The 12,989-nt window shown below is 42.3% G+C and overlaps 2 protein-coding genes across 2 annotated transcripts; one reads left to right on the top strand and one right to left on the bottom strand.

The window, feature by feature from the left end:
- The first annotated feature begins 634 nt into the window (after positions 1–634).
- On the top strand, positions 635–8,785 carry LOC149906195 (ubiquitin-conjugating enzyme E2 S). The gene is made up of 3 exons (XM_090105179.1): positions 635–1,219; positions 3,296–3,651; positions 8,551–8,785. Exons 1-3 carry the CDS (start codon positions 1,072–1,074, stop codon positions 8,665–8,667), a joined length of 621 nt encoding a protein of 206 aa, XP_089961305.1. The 5' UTR covers positions 635–1,071; the 3' UTR covers positions 8,668–8,785.
- Positions 8,786–9,169: 384 nt separating this feature from the next.
- Positions 9,170–12,647, bottom strand: LOC149906194 (lens fiber major intrinsic protein-like). The gene is made up of 4 exons (XM_090105856.1): positions 12,522–12,647; positions 10,945–11,480; positions 10,504–10,584; positions 9,170–9,667 (listed from the first exon to the last, which is right to left on the bottom strand). The coding sequence occupies exons 1-4, from the start codon at positions 12,532–12,534 to the stop codon at positions 9,536–9,538; spliced, it is 762 nt and encodes a 253-aa protein (XP_089961982.1). The 5' UTR covers positions 12,535–12,647; the 3' UTR covers positions 9,170–9,535.
- Between the last annotated feature and the right edge of the window lie 342 nt (positions 12,648–12,989).

Genomic DNA, 12,989 nt, shown 5'->3' with positions numbered 1-12,989 from the left:
CTGAATTTATAACCTATTGCACGCCTCATAAGCGAAGCGTTGAGGTGGGTACTACTGTCACTTCGCGCAAAACATCTGATTTTTCAAACTTAAAATGTCTTTATGTATCATACATTGCACTTGTAAGATAATACATACACACACATATTAAGAAAAAACACTATTTTTAACGTTCATGATATTTTTGATGTCATTTTTGTTATTTAAACTAGTTAAAAAACAAGTTTAAAAAAGTTCTGTCTTGGACGTCCGTGTGTCTGTATGTGCGGATCCTTTTTCTTGTTAACACGATAGCGACCGAAATACTTTACTAATCGAGTCTTTTTTTTTCTCTTACGCTTGAGTATGCTCAGGAATAGAACCCTTTCATTTTTCAGGGTCTGATTCGATGTGGTTTAATTGTTATTAAATAAACAAAAATAATAATTAATAAATATTTATTAAAAAAAATTATGAGGCGTGCACTTTTGGATTTTCCAAATTATTTACTTTTATAGGTTACTTGTAGTGTACTGTACATAACTATCGGTTTAAATGTGTGGATTTGGCGACACTGGTTTTCATACTATAGACATTATAGCACTTCTATATTATGTTTTTACTGTTCTGTGTATAATACCTTGTATTTTTTCACTGTGTTACATAATCTGTGGTCTCAACCGTCATTCGGTTGAAAATTGAATTTTTTTTTAGTTTTGACACATCGGTTTATGATTTGATTCATTTGACGCCTATAAATTTTCTGAAAACAAATCCGTTTTCTAGTATCAGAAGAGTATTAGTGAACAGTTTTTCATTTTATAAATCCTCTATTCTCTTTATTATAATAGTGTAATATTGTAAGACGTCGACCGTTTTTACGTGTATAAACGACTGCTCTCGATACCTGTACTCGGGTGTTTTGTTGTGCAGAAATTTTAATGTGAAATTTATAAGACAAGTTTTTTATTATTCGTTGTTAACAAATTTTTAGTCGAAATGTTCTATTTGACGCGACGCTGAGCGTCGCCAGACATCGCGAACCGAAAAGACGTTAAGTGCAGGAAGCAGGCGACTGGGGCGCGCTAGAAGATGTCGAACGTGGAGAATGTGTGCCCGCAAGTGCTGCGCGGCGTGGGGCGCGAGCTGCGGCGGCTGGCGGCCAACCCGCCCGCCGGCATGAAGCTGGTGCTGCGGGACGATGATCTCACCGATGTTGTCGCTTTGATTGAAGGACCTGGTATGCTTCATCGTTTTTGTTTTGTATTTTGCTATTGAACAAAATATATGTACTTTGAAATGGAGCAGATACATCCGATCCAATTTCATCAATATTCTTTAAAAAACAATGTCTAAATTAGGCTAGAGAGCACTTTCTCGTTGAACATTCCATATCTTTTTACTATCACACCTTGTGCTGTCTGGAGTTCCACAAAATTAGTGGAAAATGTTTTTGACCGAGGGTTTCAATGAATTTTGACTGTAACACACATACAGTGGTGGTCAAATACTTAATTAAAGACACTGAGAGCATTTTATACCAGGTACTTAAGACAATTCTCTCAAATTTTTTTTTACACTACCATTGGAACTTGTTAAATAATTTTAAAATATTTAGGTAGGTGTCAAATGCTAAACTAAATTTTATCTACAAAACTTGGCTGTTTGTTAGATTTTAATCAGTTCATCCTTACTAGCAGTTTTCACCTAGCAAAGGTCTGGCCATATAATTAAAGACATGAGACTCGCTTATAAGAAATATAATTTATTTTTATTTCAATGAGATTATGTTTCTAACACGAAATGCCTGACATATTTACAAAACATTTTTTTCAATATTTGGTTGCATGCCCTTGGCAGTAATGATGGTTTACATATCTTGGGCATTGAATCAACTAATTTTGTACAAGTTTCATTAGTAATTTGGTTCCTTTATTCGGTAAATGCTTCCCAAAATTGGTTAACATTTTGTCCACTTTGCCGCCCCTTTTTTATTCACCTGATACCATAAGTGTTTTGTGGGATTTAGATCTGGACTATAGGGGCCAATCCAAAACAGATTGGTTCCTTAACGAGCCTTTTATTACTTTTGCTGTGAGCTTCGGATCATTATTCTGTTGAAAAGTCCAAACAATAGGTAAATTTTCCTCCCCAGCATGGATTGGTCTAAAATATTCTGGTACTGCGTGCTATGACTGAGGCCTATGTCCAGCAGTGGACAAACATGGGCTGGTAATGATGATGATGATAATGATTCTGGTACTTGAATTTATCCATGTTCTATCATTTTGACAGGTCCAATGCCAAGTCCAGAAAAACAGCCCCACACTTTGATATTTCCACCCCCACGTTTAGTCAAACGTGAAAGTAGTCACTTTCTTGGTGTATCTTGGATGCATTTCCTTATTGGGAGGGCTCTTAGGGTATCAAGCTGTAAAGTGTGTGTCACTACTATGTTATTATAAGCCCAAATTGGAACATGAACCTCTTTTCCTTGACATACACAATCAGTATAAAAACAATACCCGCCAAAATAAGTCAATGAGAAATATTTTGTTTGTTTTTATATAAAAATGGTGAAATGTGCGGTGCTATGTTGTAAAAATGATTCCCGTTACCAAAGTTGAAAAAAAAAGTAACATTACTTTTTGTTGGTACAGCTACAAGTACTTAAACAAAGTTTGTATTAAATTCCCACAGAGAGCAAGTGTAGAACTTAACAAGGAATATAACTTATTTTTGTCCCTCGTTTTAAAGTACACATTGTTTTGTATGATTTTATAAAAATAATACTAGATTAAATATCTTTTTCAGATAATTTTAGTTCCTAATGGCTAATGTAAATCTTTTGTGGTCAATTAGGAGGTGTCTTTAATTATGTGACTGCTTCTCTATATGTATATAAATCATATTATTATGTTTGTTAGTCAGCTGAAACGCAAGAATGTCTGAGCCGATCTAAATTTTTATTGAACTACACTATGTGAATCAACTTTGAATAGCTTTGTAAAAATGATATTTTGTTCTGCATCACTCTCAAAGTTCAATACCAATGCGCGTAAGGTGTGAAATGTGCATACAATAAATAAATAGGTGCACAATACTTTGTTTAATAATTTTTGTTCATTTTCTTGTTATTTTTTAATTAAACCAAATGAAAACTATTATAGATCAAAAAGTTGTCAGTAGTCACATTTTTGTATAAGTGTGGAAATCTTGCATGTAATACAGTAATCACTGATAATTTGACTCAAATAGAAGAATACGCAAGAAATAACTCAACAAGTGAACCAAAAAGATAACGTGACGGTTTCAGCGGACACCCCGTACGCGGGCGGCGTGTTCCGCGTGCGGCTGTCGCTGGGCCGCGAGTTCCCGCAGGCGCCGCCGCGCGCGCACTTCCTCACGCGCATCTTCCACCCCAACGTGTCGGCGGCGGGCGAGGTGTGCGTCAACACGCTGAAGCGCGACTGGCGGCCCGAGCTGGGGCTGGAGCACGCGCTGCTGGCCGTCAAGTGCCTGCTCATCGCGCCCAACCCCGACTCGGCGCTCAACGCGGACGCGGCGGCGCTGCTGCGCGACCGCTACGCCGACTACTTCGCGCGCGCCAAGCTCTACACCGACATCCACGCGCGCGCGCCGCCCGACCGCCGCGCACAGGTACTCGCTTGTGTTCTCGTTGATAGCCGTTACACTCGGCGCTCAACGCGGACGCGGCGGCGCTGCTGCGCGACCGCTACGCCGACTACTTCGCGCGCGCCAAGCTCTACACCGACATCCACGCGCGCGCGCCGCCCGACCGCCGCGCACAGGTACTCGCTTCTGTGTTCTCGTTGATAGCCGTTACACTCGGCGCTCAACGCGGACGCGGCGGCGCTGCTGCGCGACCGCTACGCCGACTACTTCGCGCGCGCCAAGCTCTACACCGACATCCACGCGCGCGCGCCGCCCGACCGCCGCGCACAGGTACTCGCTTGTGTTCTCGTTGATAGCCGTTACACTCGGCGCTCAACGCGGACGCGGCGGCGCTGCTGCGCGACCGCTACGCCGACTACTTCGCGCGCGCCAAGCTCTACACCGACATCCACGCGCGCGCGCCGCCCGACCGCCGCGCACAGGTACTCACTTGTGTTCTCGTTGATAGCCGTTACACTCGGCGCTCAACGCGGACGCGGCGGCGCTGCTGCGCGACCGCTACGCCGACTACTTCGCGCGCGCCAAGCTCTACACCGACATCCACGCGCGCGCGCCGCCCGACCGCCGCGCACAGGTACTCACTTCTGTATCCTCGTTGATAGCCGTTAAACGAATTTGAATTGAAAGCCGTTTTCTAATTACCGCCCAATATCTGTGCTTTCAGCTATTTCTAAAATCTTCGAAAAAGTGCTAAATAATAGGCTCCTTACTTTTCTGAACTCTAATAATGTACTTTCAAAAAACCAATTCGGTTTTAGACGTGGCCTATCCACAGAAGATGCATTGTTATCTTTGACTAATAGCATTATTAATAATTTTGAACAAAAAATGAAATCTGTTACTCTTTTTTTGGACCTTTCTAAAGCATTTGACACTGTCTCTATCTCTATTCTTTTATCTAAATTGGAACGCTGTGGTATTCGAGGCTCTGTTCTGGATATTTTTACAAGTTATCTTTCTGAACGTACGCAGTGTGTGAGTTATTAATGATATTCTTAGTGAGCTTGCACCAGTTACTTTTGGCGTACCACAGGGTAGCGTTTTAGGACCTACACTGTTTCTCATCTACATAAATGATCTATGTAACATGTCTCTCAACAACTGTCAAATAATTTCGTATGCCGATGATACTGCTTTGATTATCCATGCCCGAACTTGGGAGGAGGTTCGTAGTGTCGCTGAAAATGCCCTAAATATTATTCAAGAGTGGCTCCGACAAAACCTTCTTACTCTAAATATTGTTAAAAGTAAATACATAACTTTTGCCCCCAAACTTTCTTCTTTGCCCCCCTCAAGTTACAACATATCCGCCCACGATTGTCTCAAGACCGACCCTTGTGTTCAATGCAATTGTATGAGTCTTGAAAGGGCCACTAGCTGGAGATATCTGGGTGTCACAATTGACCAAACGTTCTCGTGGAAGCAACAGATTGATACTGTATGCTCTAAAATCAGAAAACTAGCATATGTGTTTAAACGCCTCAGAGGAGTCCTAGATTTGTGTTACTTAAAAAATGTTTACTATGCATTGATTCAGTCGGTTTCCTCTTATTGCATAACATCCTGGGGAGGTTGTGTCAAATCGTTGATGATACGACTGGAACGAGCCCAACGGGCTATCCTCAAAGCTCCCGTTAACAAACCTCTCCGCTATCCAACCACCGAATTATATGCCCTTTGCCAAGTTCTAACCGTAAGAAAATTGTTTATTCTCAAAGTTGTTTTGAGGAAGCACTCAGATACCGTGTATGACTCAGACTTCATAAATTCTAGGCGCAGAAACGACAGGGTTTGTGTTATTAAATTTCGAAGAACAGCAGTAGCTAGTCGCCACTATCCTTTCATTAGTTCTTGTATCTATACTAATATTATAAAGAGGAAAAGTTTGTAATTATGTAAGTATGTATGTATGTATGTATGGTTTTCACGCATAAACTACTGGACCGATTTCAAAAATTCTTTCACCATTAGAAAGCTGCATCTTCACTGAGCAACATAGGCTATATTGCATTTTCAAAAAAAAATAGAGATCCTTAATAATAAAAATTCTTTCACCATTAGAAAGCTGCATCTTCACTGAGCAACATAGGCTATATTGCATTTTCAAAAAAAAACCCCATCGCCCACGGTTGGAATATCTATTGTCTACGTGACAATAGATATTCCACCCGTGCAATCAGTCAACCCGCAGGACACCTTGTGGCGGGGTGTCGGGGAGTAGCGACCCCGCGGGAACCGAGTGCTCCCGGGGGAGGCCCCTGTCTTCATCTCCGGCTCGCCTTCACCGGCCGGTCGGAGTGAAGCCTGACGAGGACAGGACCCCCACCTCTGGCTTGCCTTAACCGGCCGGCCAGAGTGGAGTCGCGAGAGCTTTTAGCTCGAAGGGTGGATGCGAAGCGTAAGTGGCGAGTGGGCGCGTGATGCTGGACCCTCAGGGAGCGCGTGATCGTAGTTTAAAGTCCAGGGACGCCTCTCCACCCTTAGCTGCTCACAATATGTTGCCCCCTTGTCGCACTTTTGCAGCGACTTATTTCGGGGGCCCATACAGTGAGAGGGCGAGTCACCACCTGCCAACATATTTTTACTTTATTTTAGTAGAAAGGCAGGTGCCATAGTTTCCCATAGTCCTCAGTACCAGTCCATTTAGCATCCCAATCCATAGCCCAATCATTAAATTTCCATACCCTGCAATAGTCCTACATCGGCCGCGGACTGCCCAGGGCTGTATCTCTATAGTGCAGTCATGGGCAGGCTGCGGCTGGTGTCCCACAACACATTAAAATTCTCGAAAGGGCCTCTGCGTGTTGGATCCGTGTCCCCACGTAAGCCTTCCAAAGATCCGGGTACTGTCCTTCTGGTGGTACCCGAGTATTATGGAAATGAGAAACATAATAATAATAATTAATTTATTTGCAGGAATTGTGGTTAATACAAGGTTTTACAAATAATAATACCTTTGTATACATTACAATAAAGTCCGCACAACTCGCCAGCAAACTGGCATACAAATATTTATGTGTATTTAACTCACTAAAATACAATATTATTAGATTAATTTTAACATTTTAGATTACAGTTATTATTATTATCTATCTTTAGTGTTTACAAGCAAAGAACTCATTTATATTATAAAAGCAATGAAACACCTTACCAAAAATGCAATAATGTAACCCAAGGTGTAAAAAATTCCTTAATAAAAATGCTGTCATCGCGTGCGCTGTGGAATCTATTGAAGATAGAACAAAAAATGTTCTACGGTATTATAGAATGGATCAATATCTACAAGAAAGTCCGCGATACCATATGTCCATCTTCAGTAGTTATGTTACTACAACAACTTTTTTACGTTTTCAAAGTAAATAGAAGTGCCTTCAGTAAGTAATCAAACCATGTTATCCATACACATATATTAATCCTTATCCCATTAAATGATGTTTTATTATAGACTGTTTCAATACCAGCAAAATACTTTTTAAATTTAAAAAATTGGATATTCCATTCAAAAGATATAACGAATTTTTAAAAGTGTCAATCTACAGAAAATAGTAGGTATACTGTTTAATACAATGAGCAGGCGTAGTGCGGGACGCGACGGGGTGAAGGTGATTTTCATGTGATTAAAAATTAAACCTATAGTCCGACCTATAGTAGACTTTTCACTGTCACGATATCGCTATCTATGCGGGTGAAACCGCAGGGCATTGCTAGTCTACAATAAAATTAATCGGGTCCTTAATATTTACCCACTTTGTCACCATAAGCTAATGGTCTAAGATCCGAATATAAGTCGAAATGCAACGGCGTGATAATAGAATGAGACCAATTTTATAATAAATTTAGTGTATTAAAAAATGTATTAAAAATGGGTTGACTGGGAAAATCCTGGACAGGACATTTTTGAAGAATTAAAAAAAACATTTTTTTTTAATTAATTGCAGAACGGAAGCCGTACTTAGTCAAATGACCCCCTGGAGTGGGGAAAGAGAGGGGATTACAACTCTCGATTTTTTCCCCTTGTCCCCATGATTTTTGTACGGCGTTGCGGAATAATGGATTAAAAGCAGTATAGCAATAGTATGACACAGATGCCGTACATGGTCAAATGACCAAATTTACCCCCGGTAACTCTCGGAAATTAAATAAAAATTCCGACTTGGTGGACCCACATTTTTGTACGGCACTGAGCGGTTTCTTATTATTTTTAATGGATCTATCGATGGTTAAGAATGCCGTACAAAAATATATGACCAAAATTTACCGAGTCTACCTGTACTTTTCAATTCTCATCTGCACTCAGTTGGACAGCTTACAAGTGACGGCATAGTGATGAAGTTTATTATTTTTTGCTCTTCTTTCGTACTAGATATGTCCCGTGGTGGTTCATTTGACCCATATTTTTTTCATATGCGGGCTTGTAGTCTATAAGGAAAAACGGCAATATTTATAAACAAAAATACTTGCCGGTGAAATGTTATTCCTTTATTAGTATAATTACAATTTATGGAAGAATTTCCGCACTGGGAAATGCTGCAACACTCCATGTTTACTCACGCACGTGTCAGGAACAACTGAACAAGCGACGAACAGACTTGTGGCATGGTAACCACCTGAGCGGCGACAATGTCACGCGCGCTTACGACTTCTAATGCCTTGTTATTTAGATTTCTATGACAAGTATACATAAAATCAATATATTAAAATATTAAACCTAAGCGTATAATAGACTTATACAAATAATATTATGTGGTCGGCACACAGGAGGCGGAGAGCGCGGGGCCGGCGACGGGCGGCGCGGGGGAGGCGGAGGGCGCGGGGGAGGCGGGCGGTGCGGGGGGCGAGGGGGGAGCGGCGGGCGAGGGGGGAGCGGCGGGCGAGGGGGGAGCGGCGGGCGAGGGGGGAGCGGCGGGCGAGGGGCCCCGCGCCAAGCGGGAGCGCCGCGCCGCCGCCGCGCCGCTTGCTCGCGACAAGCGCCGCATCCTCAAGAGATTATGAACGCCTTGCGCCGGCCGAGCGACTACACCCTACCTTTTATTTTAACTTTAATGTAATTAGGATTGTAAAAATATTTCATTTAGATTTATTTAATTGATAATAAAATTATTACAAATTATTACAACGTTTCATTTCTCCTGTGATTGTTACCGTCCATTTTTCCTTTTTACTGCTGATGATAATTATAATAATATTGTCCTTTGTGCACAGTCAAAATTATCGGCCTTTGGGAAAAATTAAGGCGTAGTCGAATGATGCACGGTGGGACTTTAGGGTGATGATATAATATATAGCCCATAACCTCGGTAAATGGGCTATCTAACACTGAAAGAATTTTTCAAATCGGACCAGTAGTTCCTGAGATTAGCGCGTTCAAACAAACAAACTCTTCAGCTTTATTATATTAGTATAGATATATATTGAATTGAATTTTAGAATACTACGTACTATGCAGGATATTTACCAAAATGTTTGAAAAATATTATTTATGGAAAGCAAAAAATAAATAAAAACAATATCTTTATTTTAATATATTAGAAGGTTATGTACAAAATTTTACAAAAAGACTTAATTACGCATCGTGAACAATAATTTAAACAAGATCGTATAAAAACATTGAATCTTCAATGTAATTAACTAAGTATTTCACTAACTTTTTATTTTTAATGATATCGAATTAAATGTTAAAGGTCCACATAATATCAAATCGTCTGCAACAATGTTATCAATCGGGACTCGTCTCATATACCAATATTACAATTACAATATATCAAGGTCATATTCGCTCAATCTTGCATATTCAAACCCGATTCACTAGGTCGAGAAGGGTAATGTGAAGTGTAAAGGGAGCGGGCGGTGGTCGCTGCGCTCAGCAGTCGGGCTTGTCGTGCAGCGGCAGGGTCTCGGGCCGCGCGCGCGGCGCGGCGCGCGGCGGCCGCAGCGCGAAGCGGTGCAGCAGCGTGGCCAGCGCCGCGCCGCCCAGCGGGCCCACCCAGTACACCTGGCCGTAGCGAATCATTATTATAGTCATAAAGCTACAAACGAGCTATCGGACGCGGCTGACTTATAGGATCTTGATAATAATATTGTACACTAGCTTCCGCCCGCGACTCCGGTCCGCGCGGAAAAATTAAGATTTATTTTTTTCTACGTATTTTTCCGTGATAAAAAGTATCCTATTTTATGCCCAGGATAATAAGGTATAATCATACCAAGTTTCATCGAAATCGAACCGTTAGTTTTTACGTGATGCCTTCACATACAGACAGACAGACAAAAAATTTTTTAATCACATATTTGGGTTTGATATCGATCCAGTAACACCCACTGCTATTTATTTTTTCAATATTTTCAATGTACAGAATTGACCCTTCTACAGATTTATTATATGTATAGATTGAGGTGTGTAAACTATAAGACGAAAGTCGCGGACGAGTGCATGGGCTGAACTTGAGCGTTCGGATGTCCAATTGTCCAACGCGAATCCGGTGCGCTGGATGTTTGTTTTTTATAAGTCGCGGCTGTACCTAAGCCGCGTCTTATAAAAAAATACTGACGTTTGAGAATACTGACACAAACTGCAAATGCCTAAAATCTCATGTTCATGGCAACATAAGGGCAACATATTATTATATTATCATTTCTATATATTTAAAGGTTTAAACGAATTTACTGAATTATATTCTTTCTGTATATATCTTAATAGAAAAAGGAATCATTGAGAACATTCTGTAGTCAGAAGGTACCTATAGTATAGAAATTAGTTGAATATTATAATTATAATGCTCCTGTTTTGAATGTTTCTTTGAACATAAATAAAACGTGAATAAAACTCACCCAGTGGTCGGCTGTGAAGTGCTGCAGTAGGGCGGGCGCGAAGCTACGCGCAGGGTTGAGGCTGGCGCCGGTCAGCGGACCCTGTAAATAAAAAAAAACTTCCGAAGTTTTTTTGATAACGTTGGTTCGTAAATCCTACCGGTTTTTATAGGATCTCTTTTCTGAATGACTCCTTAATTCATAAAACAGATCCTTCAGAAGGGAAAAAAACGCGCGTGGCACAAGTCCATCACGCTGAAAAGAACGTATCACTAACATAACGCATTAAAATCTACACTAGCTTTCCGCCAGCTTCTTCGTCCGCGTTTTAAAGGAACGATATTAACGGCAACTTGTATCAAATTTCATCCAAATCGGTTCAGTGGTTTAGGCGTGACAAAGAGGCAGTCATCAGGCATCTCAATTCACAGAAAAAAAAACATTTAAAGAGAACGTGCTCACCCCCGCATAAATGAGACCCGCAATCGTGAGGCCGAACTTGATGGAGACGGTCGGGTCCTGCTTGCCTTCCTCTTCAGCGGTCCAGAGGCCGCAGCAGAGCAGCGCCAGCAGGCCCGTGAGCAGCGCCTCCACGGCGGCGGCGGCCAGCGGGCCCACCGCGGTCGGCGCCGTGCCGCCCACCACCACGCTCGCGTCGGCGAACGAGCCCGGCGCCAGCGCCATGAGCGCCGCGAAGCCGAGCACGGCGCCCAGCAGCTGCGCCAGCGCGTAGGCGAGCGCGGCGGGCGCGGGCAGGCGGCCCGCCAGCGCGGCGGCCAGCGTGACGGCCGGGTTCATGTGCGCGCCCGACGCCGGCCCGAACGCCTCGATGTTGGCGAGCACGACGAAGCCGAACGCGAGCGCGGGGTGCGTGAGCGGCGCGCCCGGCGCCAGCATGGTGGCCACGCCCAGCAGCACCAGCAGCGCCGTGGCGACCAGCTCGGCCAGCAGCGCGCGCCACCAGCGCGCCGCCCAGCCCGCCGCGCCGCGCCCTGCGTCTGCAACGCGCCACGAGCCTCGTTTAGCCGATATTGCGGATGGAAATGCATAGCAGCAAAATTTTAATTATCTTCAATATTTTTTATCGGTCACGGTTTGGTTATGAAGAGGTTACCGTTTCGAAATCGGTGTAACGTGGAATACCAAAAATGCTTAATTTAAATAATGAATATGATTAACATTTAAACGTCGGATATTGTCGCCCGTACAAGGTAAACCTAAGCACACGTGCCTCGAGGCGACGCCACTCTCAGCCTTCGTAGTTACCTAAACGTTCGTTAACATTGGATAAGTGGATATAATCCTCCTTGCCAGGGGATAATTAAAATGATGTTTGAATATTGGTACGACATTGATATATGTAAAGCATGTGTACCTTTTCAACTTCAATTTGACATTTACGAGCGATTTTAAATTTTCTTTATTAAATAACTACGATCTATAAATTAATAAATTGGAATAAAAATTAAGATTTATTTTAAGGACACTCCTTCATTTAAAGGTAGATAGAGCTTTTATCGTTTAAGATTTTAAATGGGAGAGTCAATATAGAAGAACTTTTCATATCCACTCCACAGTTAATAATATTATGTAGCTTAATTCTCACCATAATAGTAATTAAATGTATACCGTAATTTATTGGGGCGTTGTAGAATGTAAATGCCCGATCATATTAACACAATGAGTGGAGTTTACTCATTAAATATTAATTTTGCTTCTGTGGCTTTATGTAGATACATGGAATTCGCGATTTTGTGTGTATTCACATTTTTAATGAATGTTTCAATAAATTATGGGACTCCAAATATAAATAGATAGCGGATGTATTTTTCGTTCGCGGTAAGAAAATAAGAATATCATCACAACACACGCCGGCGACCGCGCTAACGCGAAAATACATTTTCGTTTCCAGTATATTATTTATTTACACTGAGCTTTTAAGTTTCACATCACGGAAAACGTCACGGGTACTCGAGTATTTACATCGTGTGAGCCGTCTACTCTAGATTTACAAGGCGAATAGGATCAAGGGTACTGACCGTCGGTCGGCATCTGTAGTTGTCAAATTGGTGGGATATAAAAAATACGAGTTCAATAAGCGCGGGGCGCGAACTCACTGGCGCTCGCGACGAGTTGCGCTTGGCTCGGCTCGGGCAGCGCCGACCGCCCCGCGACCGCGCGCCGCGCACCGCTCCGCTCAACACTCTTCAGCGGCGATCCCGGCGGCGCGCTGACCGCGTCTCTCCTACACCCACTTACCATGCCGTTACTTCATTGTAGGCTAAGATTGTAGGCATGCTATATTTTTTTACAAATTAATTTAGGCTATTAACAAACACGCTATTGCCTTTAAGCCTGAAACCATGAATATCTTACTTACCTACTGTGTGTGTATCATCACTACATAGTATAAAACAAAGTCGCTTTCTCTGTCCCTATGTCCCTTTGTACGCTTAAATCTTTGAAACTACGCAACGGATTTTGATGCGGTTTTTTAATTGATAGAG

Source organism: Colias eurytheme, chromosome 9 (genome assembly GCF_061535395.1).
Source record: "Colias eurytheme isolate Ceu_HAF_F1 chromosome 9, ilColEury1 Martin Lab GWU primary, whole genome shotgun sequence".
NCBI lineage: Eukaryota > Metazoa > Arthropoda > Insecta > Lepidoptera > Pieridae > Colias > Colias eurytheme.
Note: the sequence above shows the minus strand (reverse complement) of the source record. Positions and strands in the feature narration are given on the sequence as shown.